The sequence below is a fragment of the Alligator mississippiensis genome, chromosome 2, assembly GCF_030867095.1.
Source record: "Alligator mississippiensis isolate rAllMis1 chromosome 2, rAllMis1, whole genome shotgun sequence".
Lineage (NCBI taxonomy): Eukaryota > Metazoa > Chordata > Crocodylia > Alligatoridae > Alligator > Alligator mississippiensis.
This window is the reverse complement of record NC_081825.1, coordinates 105,264,351-105,281,080: the sequence shown is the minus strand read 5'-3', so window position 1 is coordinate 105,281,080 and position 16,730 is coordinate 105,264,351. Positions and strand designations below refer to the sequence as shown.

Sequence of the window (16,730 nt, the reverse complement as noted above, 5' to 3'; positions counted from 1 at the left end):
AGCAACAGCAGAGAGAAATACTGGAGCTATTATGAGGAAACAGAAATAAATAAATTGATGTTAGGAGGGTCAGGAATGGAAACCTGCAGGTGAGGAAGCTGGCAGCACAGAATTACCTAATTTTTCAATGCCTAACTCCCACAGATGTATTTCTGAAAGAATCAGGCCATAAGTGACTTGCACAAGATGGAAGTTGGGAACAAAAACCATATTTAACTCAGTCCTGCACTTTAACCACTTAAGTTTTAGGAGTCATTTAAAATGTTACGCTTGTCTGTGGAGGGATCATGCTTTTCTATACCTTTGTATAGACACAGTAAAACAGAACCACGATTCCACTTGGCATGTCTATAAACCAAAAATCCATAGAACCAATCTGGAAATTAGTTAAAAACTGTTGACAATAACTTCAGAAGAATGTTTTATGATTTTAATTCCATGTTTAAAACCCTTAATTACATAATAAGCTTTAACTACTATGTAGATGACTCGACTCCCATATCAAGCAGCAGTCTCTGGGGTCACTCCATTATTCTTACAAGCACAGGAAGTGACACTGGCTGTTATGTTAGCCAAAATGCAAAGAAAAACTTAAGTGTTCATAGGAAAGCAGCTGCAAGAACTGTGGAATGCATACACAAAATAAATTAGCCAGTGTAAACTAAAGGGGAGAGAGAAAAGAGAAAGAAGAATATCTACCTTCCATCAAAAAAGAAGAACTTGCCGCGGCCATTCTTTTCGCCATGTATGAAGTTTCCCTCAAACCTGTCTGTGGACGAATAGGTGACTGTACAGAACCCATGCGGCAAGCCATCATCATCCAGGACCCCTTAAATAAAACCCAAACAAATAGGAAAGTAGTGCATAATATCAGAACAAGTCCACAAACACTTACCACATATGCCTTACAATAATAGCTTTAGCAGAATGTATAAGAAAAATGCTAGTCAAAGCATTTTATTAAGAAAAATAGACTGGAGATATTTAGGAGACTCTGTAACTAGTGACTCCACAGCCACTCTCCATTACAATTTGGGGAGGAGAACAGCAACAAGATAGATAAAAGCAGCTAATGAGAGAGATTTTTAGGAAAAATAGGGTTGATGCACTTAACAACAACAACAAATTTAAAAAAGGGTCCTCAAGTAGATTGCTTGCATGACGTTAGAATGGGTTCTTATTTTAATCCCTTAAGAAATAGGAAATTTAAACAAACAAACAAACAAAACAGGTGGATAATATCCCCTAACAGCCTGAAGACTTATCCTACTAACCAGGGTGAAAACTCCTGGTTACACTTCAAAATCAGTTTGAATTACAAACAATTTAAAAAGCCATGCAATGTTACTTTTGTAACTCATCAACATTCCTTCTAGCAGTAACCTACCATCCTACCCATTTTATCCCTTACCTCCCTTTCAAACTTCACACCAGTTTTTCCTCTTCTTGTAATAACTGGAATCTGTTATAATAGTCTTGTTTTAGCTTATTGTATTCTCTCTCTTTCCTTCACCCTTTGAAAAGCAATCCTTTCCTTACCCTGTGAGTTCTCCCTTGCTTTCCTAGCATTTCCATCAATTTCTTCCTCCTTTTACTTTAACAGGACATTTTGGATGCCTATATATGAACACTGAAACTACTCCAATGGCTGGAATTAATTGAATCTGCTGGAGTGTGGCAACTGCCATGCTCCAGCAGCCTTTTGCATCTTGTACATCAGCATCCCCACTCTTAAAAAATGGCAGTGGGGGTGCTTGAACTAAAGCTCGGTTGATAATCGCCATTTTTAAGTGTGAGGACACTGATACAGGAGACAAGGTGGAAGTTTAATTAGAGCAGCTCTTGGAGCTACTGTAATGAGAGTGCAATGCCCCCCCCCCCACACACACACCCCTCAAGCATGTGTAAAAGTGCCTTTTGGGAAACCCAAGGGCAGCAGAAGAAAGAGACCAGAGATGTAGGTCTGTACATTAAGACAGCTCTGCACTGACGAATATGATCCTCACAGCTGTGCTGTCTTTTAGATCCAACTTAAGTATCTCTTCCATTCCTAGAAAAGGTCTTATAGAAAAAGATACAGAAAGAAACAGCATCAAGGAAAGGGGAAGGAGAATGTAAGCTTCCATGAGTTCTGAGGAAGCAGTATCCCCTGTCTAATGGGTTAGGACTTTATGTCCTCATTTCCCCCCCATTCTTTACTCTTTCCTATAGCTGAATTCCCCAATCTGTAGCCTTTCTTCAAAGAAAGACACTAATTTTATATATTTATATTTAATACACACACACACACGATAAATACTAACTTGGGGAATTCAGCTGTAGGAAAGGGGGGGGGGGAAGGAGGAGACCACAGAATCCTAACCCCTATAATTATTTTTTGTTTTTAGACAGATGAATGCAAATATACACTCCTACCTCAGGATGGGCACAACATGGTCTAATACAGTGATTCTCAACGAGGGTGCTACAAGATCCTTTTAAAACAGGTCAGCAACCCCCGGCACACGTGCCGAGCATGGCACACAAGGCCATTTTGCTTGACACACCACCAGCTGCTGCCAGACACAGAACCCGGGCTGCTCCCAGCAGGCAGCCAGGAGGCTGCAAGCCCTGCTGCAAGTAGACTGGGCTCTGCGGGCCGGCTGCAGCCAGGAGGCTGCAAACAGCTGCTTCGGGCTCCGGCATGTCGGCATTCCAGCACCTTCCAAGGTAGACATCATGGGTTTTTTGGCACTCTGTCCAAAAAATGTTGCCTACCCATTTTAAAAGATGCCACAGGGTGCCATGCAACTTTAGGACAGGCAGTTCTCAACTTACAACGTTTCGAGTTACACTGTTTCACACTTGTAACGTTTATAAATTAACACCGTTTCAACTTTACAGCGCCAGTTTCAACTTACAACGCTTGATCCAATGCAATGCCATGCCAACGAACAAGTTTGCTGCATCGCTCATCTCCCTGGAGAACATCTGTTCAAACTTCCTTGGACACTTTCTTTAAGCAAGCAGACAAGACTCCAGAAAAACCTGCAGCCAAGACTCCTGAGAAGACTCCAGCCAAGAACCCTTCAAAAAGTCCAACCAAGAGCCCTTCAAAAAGTCCAGCAAAGTCACCTCAAAGAAGCCCTTCCAAATCAATAGGATTGCTATTTACAATATAAATATATTAATGTAGCTATATTACCCATCTATAATTGATTGGCTACAAAATTCTGGGGTATTTTTGGTGAAAATAGGGTATTGGGCCTTGGGTCAGGAACCAATACCCCATTTATAACATCGTTTCTTATGAGAAAATTGGTTCCGAGTTACGTTTTGACTTAAGACGTGGTTTTCAGGAACCAACTGTGTTGTAAGTTCAAGGACTGCCTGTACTGTTAAGTGTACAACACCTACACATGATTCATAAGATAAACCCAGAGATTTCAAATAGGAAGTCATATAGTGTCAAAAATATTCTAACCTGTTATGAACTTGCTGAGTTCTCTGCAACTAAAAAGTGAGTGATTCTTCTAAGATAGAAAAATAATGAAGTGAAAGATAAATATATATGTATATTTGGCTACCAGTGCCTCAATCACTATAATAAAATAAATTCAAAATACCTATACATTTTGTTATTTGATTTTGGGTTTATCATGGAAAAATCCCCCTGACCCCTTAGCTCACAGAATGCAGGTCCAGGTGTCTCTAGATATGGCTCTTTGCTGATCAGAATTTGCTAGTTACACTACATGCAACTGTTCCAGAGGGCAGGGAACAGCTGCAAGCAGACCTGGACAAGTGGGCAGAAAACAACAGGATGCAGTTCAACAAGGAGAAATGCAAAGTGCTGCACCTAGGGAGGAAAAATGTCCAGCACACCTACAGCCTAGGGAATGACCTGCTGGGTAGCACGGAAGTGGAAAGGGATCTTGGAGTCCTAGCGGACTCCAAGATGAACATGAGTCGGCAGCGTGACGAAGCCATCAAAAAAGCCAATGGCACTTTGTCGTGCATCAGCAGATGCATGATGAATAGGTCCAAGGAGGTGATACTTCCCCTCTATCGGGCGCTGGTCAGACTGCAGTTGGAGTACTGCGTGCAATTCTGGGCGCCGCAATTCAAGAGGGATGCGGATAACCTGGAGAGAGTCCAGAGAAGGGCCACTCGTATGGTTAAGGGCCTGCAGACCAAGCCCTACAAGGAGAGACTAGAGAAACTGGATCTTTTCAGCCTCCGCAAGAGAAGGTTGAGAGGCGACCTTGTGGCTGCCTATAAGTTCATCACAAGGGCACAGAAGGGAATTGGTGAGTATTTATTCACCAAGGCGCCCCCGGGGGTTACAAGAAATAATGGCCACAAGCTAGCAGAGAGCAGATTTAGATTGGACATTAGGAAGAACTTCTTCACAGTTAGAGTGGCCAAGGTCTGGAACGGGCTCCCAAGGGAGGTGGTGCTCTCCCCTACCCTGGGGGTCTTCAAGAGGAGGTTAGATGAGCATCTAGCTGGGGTCATCTAGACCCAGCACTCTTTCCTGCTTATGCAGGGGGTCGGACTCGATGATCTATTGAGGTCCCTTCCGACCCTAACATCTATGAATCTACATCCAGAGCTGAAGCATATATACAGGTCAGAAACAAACTGTGAAGTCACCAGGAGCTGAGGGGGCTACAAACAAGAGGCATTTCAGTATTAATATCCATGGTGCCTTGCACCCAGGGAGAGGAAAGAAACAGCACAAACATAGCAGCTAGGATCAACCCACAGCTTTATAGGCACTGTATTAATACAAGTCATTCTTCAGCTTGTCTTCTCAAGAGTTCAGTCAGTGACACTATCACACTGTAAATAGGTGCCTACATTGCCAACACCACAGACTTTTAAAAAGGAGAGTAAAATCCACGCTACTTGCAGCTTTATCCCTTATACTGTTTGCACTCTCAGCTTGTACAGCAAAAATCATTAATGTTAGCTCTACTTCAGAATATCAATCTGGACTTCAAGCATGGCAGAAGAATGCCTGCCCATTATAGACCTAACTGTTTTCATTGTTCTTTCAAGTATACCAGGGCAGTTTCATTGCTACACTGGTGCAGGTGCCAGCACAGACTGGAAGAGAAAGTTTCACTTCCCCTACTCGTGGGCTAGCACAGAACCTGGTGTAGGCTCATGTCTGTCCCCTGCAGTGATCCACTAAGTTGCATCCCTGTTGTCAAAGCCTCCATAGACACCGACCCACAGCTCCCTGTCCTTGCTGGTGCCCCTCACTCCTGACTCTATTTTACAGAGAATATGTACTTTTCCTGAGCTATACTCCACCTCTCATCTCCTTGTGGATATCTGCACCCCACTGCCACTTCATTCCCAGAACATCCTGGACCACCACAAGCCAGGATCCACTATGGAGGTGCTACAGAACCTGCCTGAGGTCTGGTACAGAAGTCTCTTGTAGGGGGAGTACTGATGAAGGGGGACTAACATCTATCATTCCTTTTAGTATGAGAACAATTCACACCACAGGTAATTGGTCTCCAACAGGAAATCAGGCCTACAGAGGAACACACTCCTCTCCGTCTCCAGATTTTCTCTTTTATTGTAAAAACAAATTATATTCTGACTCAAACTCAAGAGGACAGTGCCTCTTCAATATACGAACAGTGGCTTATTTTGTCCACAAGAGGATCAGTTGGGACAAAGACAGAGAGACAATCATAGCAAGTTTGAGAAAGCTGGGGTTAAACTAAGCAGTCTGGGCAATATTCATTATTCACGTGAAGAAGTGACAAAAAGTAGAGACAGAACAGGAATGTCTAAGCAGGGAGTTATCCTGATGTAACACTAACACCAGTTTAAATTCACAGCTTGTCTACATGGGTGTGTAGACTAGTATAAATGAAGCCCTAAGAAAGCACAGCTATATACTGATGGGAAAGGAACTCATATAGAAGGTGCTGCATGTAAAATACTTACGTTTGTGGTAGAAAGTCAAACTGAGTATGTTGTACTGCAACAAAACTAATCACAATGCCTCCTATGTTTGCAACTTTGTTATTTGTGACTTTAACCCATTGCAGCTTGTCACTAGGATGCAGAACATCCCCATCTAGTGGGCTCTGAATAGAAGTAAGGACCATGAACTTGGAACCTAACCTCAGTCAATTCTTTTCTCACAATGGTTTTAAGTATAAGTGAAAGGAAAAGATAATCAGGTTGGATTTGCCTTGAGTTCAGGTAGTCTGATTTTTAAGTTTAGTTACACAGGTGTAACCTCTCTCATGGTGACCATCAGGCCTTTGGGTCCAAGCCAACTCCTCTGTCAACTGCAAAGTTATTATCAGTATCAGTGGGAAAGAACAAAGCGCTTCATTTTCTTCTTCAGTTTGCCAGTCACTTGTATTAGAAATATGTTCTTGCTTTCCTTGCTTTTTGGTTGTTCATCCTTCCTTGGGTGTTCAAGGTTTGTTGCATCTTTTCTTAAAATTAGGTTGTAAGCTTTTCAGGAAAGGACCCATCCCCTCATGGGTTTGTTCACTTAGGACAGGCCCTCCCCTTCCCTTAAGGCCTTTATATATGGCTAAAAGTACAGATAAATAAATAAATGACAATAGAGAAACTAAGAGTCACATAAGGTCAGCCTCGTGGCAGCAAACTGTACTGTCAGGCAGCCAACTTGGATTTGATCTTAGTCATAGTTCTAGGCCTGGAGTAAGTTCAAAAAAGGGAAAAGGGCCTTATTTACCCTAAAAAAAAAAAAACACAACCTCACATATCCTTTCTGTGCAAGATCACACTACATTATGAAGTGCTGCAATAGATCAGTGTTTTTCAACCTTTTTTGGACCAGGACCCATTAGTAAACATCAATGGCCAGTCCTAACCCAGTAAATAGTTTAAGTAGAAAACACACAAGTATTTTGGCCCCAAAAGACTTCTTACAGACTAAGTTAAAGCAGCTCAACAGTCCTATTTTTAAAGACAGAAATCAACATCAACAGGAAAACATTAACAGTAATATCAACATTTGACCTTCCATTACTCTCAAGTGCACAATGCACATTGCTGGTGCCCCTCACTCCCGACTTGCAAACCCCTGGCCCTGCCAGTGTCCCTCACTCTCAACTTGCAGCACCCTGGACCTGCCAGTGTCCCTCATTTCTGACCCACAGCTCCCTGGCCCTGCCAGTGCCCCTTACTTCCAAGCCACACACCCCTCTCCCTCCCCAGCCCTGACCCACAACTCCCTGTCCTTGCTGGTGCCCCTCACTCCTGACCCACAGTCCCCTGCCACGGCCCGCCCCCCCGCCAGAGGGGGCCTCTGGCTGCCCCAATCCAGTCCAGGCCAGAGCATAGCAGCTGTGGCAGCTCTGGCTCATGCAGGCAATCAGCAAGTCTAGCCCAGTGGAGCAAGTCTAACCCCAGTGCAGGCTGTGGGGATGAGGAAGGGAGGCCTGTGGGATCCCCAGCCCTGGACTGGGGCTCCTGCCACCATGCCAGGCCACCTGGCCATAGCCTGCCCCTGGGCAGCATCTGCCAGCCTCCTCACCCCTGCAATCATGGGCACCAGCCCCAGTACCACTGGCTTGGCCACGCAGCTCCCACGCACCCCTGAAGGGCCCCACCACCCCCTTGCCCCGTTGGAGGGGGCAGGCGCCTCCCCCCACCCCTCCTGCCCTGCCGCAACCCCAGCACCTAGACACTTTCTTCCAGTGCCAGCAGGCACCTTCCCCCCACATTCATCCCTGCCACACACACCCCAGCCTCCAAGCCCTGGCCTTCCAAGCCCTGCTCCCCATAGACTTACCTGCATCCAGCTGCTGGATCTGCTCCCACCACCCTGCCTGGTTGCATGCCTGCCATGTGCATACGCAGGCGCACACGGTGTCTCCTGCCTCCAATTGCCCCAAGCAGCTACTTGCAGGCTGGAAGGTTGCCAGCCTGCAAGGAGAAACCGTGCTTTCCTAAGTTTTTATGTGAGTGTTAGCAACCCTTTCAAATATTCTTGTGACCCACTTTTGGACTGTGACCCACAGGTTGAGAAACACTGCAATAGATGTATCTGTGCTCTCACTAGAAGAAAATGGAAAAAAAATCCTTCTTAGAAAGATACGGCACCAAATTCATACACATGTGCATGTATATAAGCACACAGCAGCTTGCATTTAAAGAATCTTCTCCCCTTGGCAATGTAAAGGTTTTCCTCTACTGTAGCATCTAATCATATATTACCTACATAAGAAAAATGGATTCCAGTAGCAATTGCACTGTGCACACCCACAGCCACACCACAAGATATAAATAACCTACCACTAACAGACACAAGTGTTACTTGGAATCTCTCTGTGGCAGAATACTAAAGTGCTCTGAAATCCCAATATCTGAGAACCTGCTCTGGCTAACGAGAGCTATGCCCAGAAGTAAATGTCACAGAAGTAGAGTCTTTGTTTCTAGGGTAAAGCAAATCCTGACTATGTTCCTAAGTGCTCTGAGAGGAAGCTGGAAGTTTGCTAATAGTGATGCTATTTGTGCCACTATATTCAAGGCTATGCCAGAATTCCCATTAGTAGCTCCTCCTTTTAAAGACCAGTCTCTCACTCTTGAAATGTGCCCACCAGAGTTTTAGCGAGGTAGTAGGGCCCAGAGATAGATACTGGATTTAGAGTCCAGGGACCTGCCTTCTAATCCAGCTGTGCGATTGGCCTACTGTGCGATTTTGGGCAGGTTACTTATATATATTTTCCCCCTTCTACCTTTTGTTTCACCCCCTGAAAGAGGGAAATGAGACTGGGGCAGGGACTGTCTCTCAGGATATGTATGCCTTAGTTGGACCTCCATGTGCTGCTGTTGAACAATAAGAGTATCTAGTTTTGTTATGCCTCTTCCTTAGGATGGACTTTTCTTTTTCTTTTTCTTTTTAAGGACAGTTGCATAGAAAGGAAAGCAAGAAGAACAGTAATGTTTTAGATTTGCAATATGCCTTTTCAATCTGCAGGATCTCAGAACTTCCATTGTTACAAAGGCGGTGTTCTACTGCTGACAGATATCCCCCCCCGCGACCCCTTACAGATGACTGCTACCAACTGATGTGCACCACACTGCACAAGTGATAACTGAAAAATGGAAATGCACAAAGAGACGAGAAAGCCTGGGTATTTACACTCTCATCCAAGACACAACGGACCTGATTTTCTGCTGCTCTAAACCTTATGCAGATGTTTACATTGGTACAATGCACGTGCAAACCCATGTGCACACTACAATGAAAGTTAGTATGTCACACTCTGTTTGCACTAGGTTAAGGGAGCAAGTGAGGTCTGGAGCAAGAGCATCAGGCTCAGGTGGCTCTAGTTAGACACAGAGCAGATGTCACTGCCACCTACTGCTAGTGTGTCAGGCCTCATGCGTGGATTACAACCAATTGTGGTGTGACAAAAGTCAAGTCTACCCCTTATTCTTACAATTGTGTGCAGATCAGGCCCTGTCTGGCAAGCCTCCAAGATATTAGAGCAGTTCTCAAACTTTTCAGACTTGAGCCACCTCTTGACAGACTCAAGGGACCCCTCATTAGACTTGAGGCAGCCTTCAATAGATTCAAAGCACCCCTTGAAAAAAGTGAAAACTAAGAGCTGGCACTTTTTGATGACAGAAAAACAACAGAGCTGTTCTTCTGTTGCAAAGCCCACAGCAGGGCAGAATGAGTTTGACATTATGGACACAGTGCTCAGCAGCTGTCAAAGAGGTAAACAAAAAGTTAGGGATAATTAAAGGAATTGTAAACCCAACAGAAAGTATCATCATGCCCCTTTATAAATCCATGGTGCATCCACACCTTGAATACTGTACCCAGCTTTGGTCCCTACACTTTAAAAAGGGATAGAGAAGAACTAGAGAAGGTGCAGAAGGGCAACAAGGATGATCAGCGGTAGGGAAGGGCTGCCCTACGAGGAGAGAACGAAGCAGCTAAACCTGTTCAGTTTAGAAAAAGAGATGCTTGTGGGGCGGGGTGTGATAAGGGTTTACACAATACTAGATGGTGAAGAGAAAGCAGATGGGGATTTATGATTTACTCTCTCTCACAAAACAAGAACTAGGGGTTGCCAAATGAAACTAGCAGGTAGCATGTTTAAAGCTAACTAAAGGAGCTTCTTTTTCACACTTTTACACCAGGTGTCATTTAAGGCTGGAACCTGGTTGCCACCAGATGTGGTGGAAGCCAAGAGTTTAATCAACTGCCCAGAGGGACTGCACAAAGTCTTGGAGCCAAGGGGCATCAATAGCTCTGGAGCAGGGGAGGGCAGGGCACAGCCTCCACTCCCAACTTCCCAGACCATAAATCAGTGTTTCCCAACCGGTGCCACGGCACAAGAGTGCGCAGTCAGAAATGAACAGGTGTGCCGTAGAATTTTGCCACTGGAATGAGCTGTAGGTATGAGGAGGGGGGATGCCTTAACCCGCGTGCTGAGGAAAAACAGTGTTAATGTACATGTACCTCGGGCTGGAAAAGGTTGGGAAACACTGCCCGAAATACTGGAGGCTGCAAGGGGGAGAGGAAGGGGAGGGGGGAGCCCTGGTCAGATCCAGTTCTCTCTGCCCCGCAGCATCCAGCCGAGAGCAGCTCTTCTGACTCCTGTTTGAAATCGTGGGGGTGATCCTGCAACTGCTGGGGGCAACCTAGCAGTGCGGCGTGCGCGGGGCTCCCGCCGCCCGGCCCGGCCCGGCCCGGCCCGGCCCCGCACACCTCGCCGCCAAAAACTTTCCTGTTCCCCGCACCCCTCCGGCCTGCCCCGGGGCTCGCGCACACACACGCACACGTGCACCCCAGGCACGGCGCGCACACACGTGTCCGTGCACACGCGCGCCTGCCATGCGCACACCCATGCCCGTGCACATGCGTACACGCAGCGGCCCGGCCCGGCCCGGCCCCGGGCCCGCACCCACCTTCCACCGTCTCCTCCAGCATCTCCTCGTCGCTGTCCATGGCCGGCTGCGGGGCTGCTGCTGCTCCTGCCGCTGCCTCCCCGCCTGCCTGCCTGCTCTGCGGTGCCGGCCGGGCGCTGCCTGCTTCGCCGCCCGCCCACGCCGGTGCCTCTGCGCTGCGCTGCTGCGTGCGCCCGCCCGGCTGCTCCGCTTTGTATAGAGCAGCTGATCCGCTGACATCACCCGGGGCTGGGGCCGCCGCCGCCTGACTGACAGCTCCGCCGGGCGAGGGGCCGGGCCGGCACGCGCACACGCACACGCACACCCCGCACCGCACGGGCAGCGCGGGGCCGGGCGCACGCACAGCTCAGCGCTGCCCCGCCTCTGCACGCGCACTGCCCGGAGAGAAAACACACACACACTCTACCTTAAGAGCCCACCCCTACAATGTGCGCGGACACACACGCACACATGCCACGCTGAGAAACCCACCCCTACAATGTGCATGCACACACACACACAAACACACACACACTGCCTTATGAACCCACCCCTACAACATGCACACGTACACACACACACTGCTCTGAGTAGCCCACCCCTACAACGTGTGCGCGCACACACACTGCCCTGAGAAACCCACCCCTACATGTGCGCACACTGCCCTGAGGACCCCAGCACTGCAACACACACACAGCACTGAGTTGAGACACCCACCATTGAACTGCACACACACACACAGCATGAGAAACCCACCACTGCAATACACACACATCCATCACTGCATTGCACATGCACACACGTCCTATACAAAGAAACTTATTACAGCATTGTGCATGTACACACATATGCACATGCGGCACTACATGCCACAAACATACACAGAGACTACACTAAGAAATCCCCCAGGGCATGGTGTGGGCCCATAGAAATGGCAATGAGAAATCCATCATTGTATTGCACAAATACACATACCGCACTGCACTGAGAAACCTACCGCTGCATTTTGTGAGTGCAAGTGCATGCGTATACACACACACACATACACCCCCCTGAGACATTCACCACTGCATTACATGCACACATATACACTGCACTGAGAAATTCACCCTGGGAAGGTGTACACATGCTATACTGTGAAACACCACAGCACCATAGATACACATTGTACTGAGAAAACCAGTGCAGTGTCCACACAGAAGTAAAGAACAACAGAAACATTACACTCTGAAGTTCAACTAAGCATTACACACCCCAAAAAACAGGCACACACAGCCCACATTGTGAAACCCACCATCCTACATCAGATATGTACTGAAACAAAGAAATGCACAAAAGCAGGGCTTAAACAGCGATGAATACACAAACACACATGTAAGAGATGCACCAAAACTGGCACACACCTACACAGTAGCAAATATACATCGGGGCAATCAGCAATATTGCCAATTCCGAACCTTAGCAAAAGATGAAGCAGAACCTTGCATCAAAAGACTGGCTTCAAAATAATTAGATTTAAAATAAGAATGTCAAGTTCTTTTTAGTTGCCTTATTGTGCTTATATAACCTGAATTTTTTCTGACATAAACCTGGGACTACTGGAGTTATGTTAAGTAACCCACCAAATATCACAAGATGCCCAAATAACAAAAACTGCAATAGGCACAAAGAGCAGATACTTGGACTGGCATAGACATATACACACAAGGCAGGACTGAAACAACAGAGAAAATGCATGGACGCTTGTGAATCTACATTGGGTTCTTTTGGAGGGATGCTCCCCAATAACTACAAATCCTGTGTGAGGAAGAAAGAATAAAACAGTACCCATTTGGATTCCTCAAGGTGTTAACCTACTAGTAGGCCATAAGCTGATCACTGTGAAAATGCTTCCTCACAATTTTTCATTTGATAGTTCCCTTATGGGATAATTCCCTCTTATGGACCTACCTCCTTAACCAGCACTTAATCACCCTCTGCTGGGCACCTAAAGCTTTTTGTCTTGTAGACCATCAGGAAAAGGTTCTAGATCATTCTCCGAGCCATGCTTTAAATAAGTTAACACCACATGGAAAGGATCTAATTGCCAGAATGCACCGGTCCTTTGCATGATTGATAACTCAGACTCAAGCAGTTTCACATGCACAAGAAATCAAGTGTGCTGATTTGGGATATCTGCTTATGTATAACTTACTAATTGTAGTTAAGGTTATGAGAGTGCTGTACCCATGAATGACTCTACATGCTGTCAGGACTTTTGTCATATATCTCGAAAGGACTGTAGTCATGAAACCTTGATGGCTCCGATTTAAGTAGGCGTCCCTTAGGAGATAGCTGAAGACCAGGACAACCAGTTCAGCCATATTTGTGCAGGAAGTCAGAGGTTGGAAATAATAAAAGCCCCAAACCTGTTGATACTAGGACTGAAAAAAATCCAAGTGCGTCACAGAAAACTCTGAGAGAATCACAGGGGAAGAGGAAGCTTTGGCAAGGGTGATGAAAAGAGGGACACGTTCTTGAGCATGGGGCGCTACTTTAATTGTGGGACCAGTTTGGGATGAAGGAACCTGACTGTACACAAGAGACTTCATAACTTTCAATACTCCAAAGTAGAAAATGCCATAAATTGGATTGCCTATACAACCTTAATTTGCTCTCTCCCAACATGCATCCCTTGTCTTAGAGTGTTTAATTACACGTTCATTTCTATATTCAGCATACAGTCTCTGTCTTATTCAATGAGTGACTATTCCTTATTTGCAGTATGCCATCCAAACTGCATTATATTATTACATCAATAATTCATTCCGGAGTGTTTCCAAGGGTCTCCCTCTATAGTAACCAAATTCTTTGTATCAGTGAATTTATCTTCATAGTATGTTTGTGGCATTAGGCATAATTATTATTTCTATTTTACACATAAGGAACTGAGAGGTTGAGACCAGAAGTGTCCACTAATTTGTTAGCCAATTTGCAAGACCCTGGGATCTGGTTTTTCAGCTCCTACTGACTTCAGTTGCAATTGTGCAATCTCCATGCATCTTATACCAAGCACCCAGAAATGAGAAGCACAGACTCAATACTACTCATTTACAAGTGCCATGCAGTGCCATGCTGGGATATGCCACACTTGCTCCACACATCCCCTTCCCAAACCAGAAACAGCATCGCCTATAGTATAACTAAGGTTGGTGAGTAAGGCACCAGCCCTGGGCACCGATTTAGAGGACATGTCATCCACAGCAGCCTCTTTGCAAAGAGGTAAGCATTCAGGCCTTCTGTTTTCTCTTCCCTATCACCCCCTTGCTTTCCACTCCTCTCTCCTGCTCAGGGCACCAAAATTCCTACTTACATCTCTGAACATAGCTTTCTAGCAGAGAGTGGTTTCTATGACAGTGAGTTTTCCTTATCAGTAGTGTAACTGGGGCAGGAGGGGGCACTGGCATAGCAGTCTGGGGAGAGGAGGTGCTGGAGCAGTAACCCTGAGCATTACTTTTTGGAGGGGACACAAAAAATAGCCATATGAACTGCTGCTGCCCAAACCACGGAGCTGCCCTGCTACACCTCTGCTACTTATATCTGGGATGCAGAGGCTGTTGTATGCAGCTTTACTACTGCTGGTTTGGAAGGTAGCATGTGAGGAGCAAGTGCAGTATGTCTCAGGATGGAGCCACCTAGCGCCAGAAATGAGTGCTATCAATGGTCCCTCAGTGGTCAACCGTGAGTAATTTAAGTGACTTGTCTTGCATCATAGAGGAGTTCTGTGATAGATGCAAAGATGGAATCCAGTTCTCCAGAATGGTATTCAGCTCTCCAAATCATTACAACATCCTTCCTTTTCTTGCAGTCTCTTGTCTTACATGCTATCCACAGTTCAATCCCTTAAAAAAAAGAAGCAGGAGTCCTGCAGATAACAGCTTTATTCAGTATTTATGAAGAGTCATTCTCAGGGCATTATCTATTCTGGCCATTGAGTGAGTCAGAAGTCCTGTGGGAAAAAAAACAACACATAATTGTATCATAAGATATAACACACAAAGGCTGATTTAAAGTTGTAAGAATAACCTCACTTCCTGTGAAGCAGAATGTGTCTGGTTGTTCAAATAGAAGATATTACTGAACAGATCTTGCTTCTTATATATTCCCTGACCATCATGGATACAACACCCCTACAAGATTATTTAATTCCCATGTGTCCTAACTTTGGAGTGCTTAGCTTTGCAAAATTAATAGTTTTTAAATGTAATTCCTTAATTTGAAAAATACAATAGAAATGTCATCTGGTGGAACCATACTGAGGATGATTTCAGTGATCATCAGTATTCATACTTTTGTCCACAGTACAGACTTGGACCACCTGAGCTAATGGAGTGACTGAGGTAGCAGCAGTAGGCCATTATCATCCATGTGGGCCGCACACTAGAAAGGGAGGTGGGATATACTTTGCTAGTGGGGTTCAGAAGTATAGGCTAACAGTAGAGGAAAAGAGGACTCAAAACCTCTGGTTTACATCCACTCTGAAGGGGAGGGGACTGGTGTAGTTACAGAAGCTTCTCTTTCTGCCCCTGTTTACTCTCCTGCTCCCTGCCCCCCTTTTTTTCTATCCTATTGTGGCTTGAGTCCCTGCCCTTCTTCTTCTGCTATCCAGTCCTCCCAGATTCTGCCCCCCTTTGTTTCTATACACTCCCTTTATTCCCTCTCCCCTCTCTCTACTCCCGTGCAAACTAAACAGAACTCATCCTGCTACGTTTTTAACAAATATCTTTTGCCATCTCTACATAGCAAAATCATTATTGGGAAAGAAGATAAAATTACTGCATCCCAAATCCACCTGAAACACTAAAATAAGCATTAATAGCTGTACTACTTCAAACTGTGGGTGGCATTTCAGGTTGCTGTGTGTTCAGTGACATATTTACAGACTGCATAAAGATATCTCTCTTTGAATGAGGACACTTTAGACATAATGCCAAACGGCTGTACAGTAGAACTATGCTTTGTTGATTCTTGACATGTGAATGATGAGATGTGCCATTCAAACATTTACAATACATATATGGCCCCTCTCTGCCATATAAGAATTTTCGTGTTTCTTTAACAAAGAGGCCATATAATTTTTTAATCTACTTAACATTTAAAATATCATCAATGTATATTTATTCCCTGTGCATCTGTTCTCACCGCTTTCCTGCCAGGGGAATCATCACAGGAAAGTAGCCATAGCTGCGGTGGACAGCACTCACTGATGATCAAGGGAATCTATGCCCAGTGGAGAAGCTCTGATTGAGGTTGGTGAAACTGTGTAGGCATGGAATGACAGTGGATGTAAAGTCAGCCATCTGCTGCCAGGTTTGTAGTTGATGCCTCTTAGACAGGTACCACATTGGGACATTGGACCTTAATGATTGCTTTTTCAGTCGGAAGCACCTTTGCACAGTGGATTGGCTGATGCTAGGAAAGTCCTTTTTCTCCAACCGCTTTGCAGTTTGGAGAATGGGAAATACCCAAGCATTGAACAAAGAAACTAAGGTGCTGATTCTGGGCTTTAGAATTAAAAGAGCAGGTGGATCAGGAAGGATCTCACAGACACCCAGAAAGGGAGGGAGTGCTTTCACAGCAGGATGAGTCCTTTTTAACTACCTGACCTGCTAACATCAGAGCTAGTTGACCTCAGAGAAAGAAACTCCACATTTCAGAATACAAATTATGAGCTGTAGGAGGAGATTCCTAGATGCTGATTTAAGCCTAATTACTTTCGAGGGATGAAATCTTAGGCATTACTATGTTCCTTACTATTGCCTACTGACTAGTTTCCTTCTTAGCTTCCAGGGTTC

The 16,730-nt window shown here is 45.5% G+C and overlaps 1 protein-coding gene and 1 long non-coding RNA gene across 2 annotated transcripts in view; both read right to left on the bottom strand.

The window, feature by feature from the left end:
- The window catches only part of SETD7 (SET domain containing 7, histone lysine methyltransferase), a 33,445-nt gene extending 22,232 nt beyond the window's left edge, over positions 1–11,213 (bottom strand). Inside the window, exons 1-2 of the mRNA XM_006261716.4 lie at positions 10,918–11,213; positions 700–829 (exon numbers count right to left, since the gene is read on the bottom strand). Coding sequence (XP_006261778.1) covers positions 700–829; positions 10,918–10,957 — 170 coding nt within the window. The 5' untranslated portion in view covers positions 10,958–11,213. The remainder of the gene's footprint in view (positions 1–699; positions 830–10,917) is intronic.
- A 1,031-nt stretch (positions 11,214–12,244) lies between these two features.
- Positions 12,245–16,730, bottom strand: part of LOC109283668 (uncharacterized) — a 36,593-nt gene continuing 32,107 nt past the window's right edge. The window contains exon 3 of the long non-coding RNA XR_002090932.2: positions 12,245–14,884. This is a non-coding gene — a long non-coding RNA (uncharacterized LOC109283668). The remainder of the gene's footprint in view (positions 14,885–16,730) is intronic.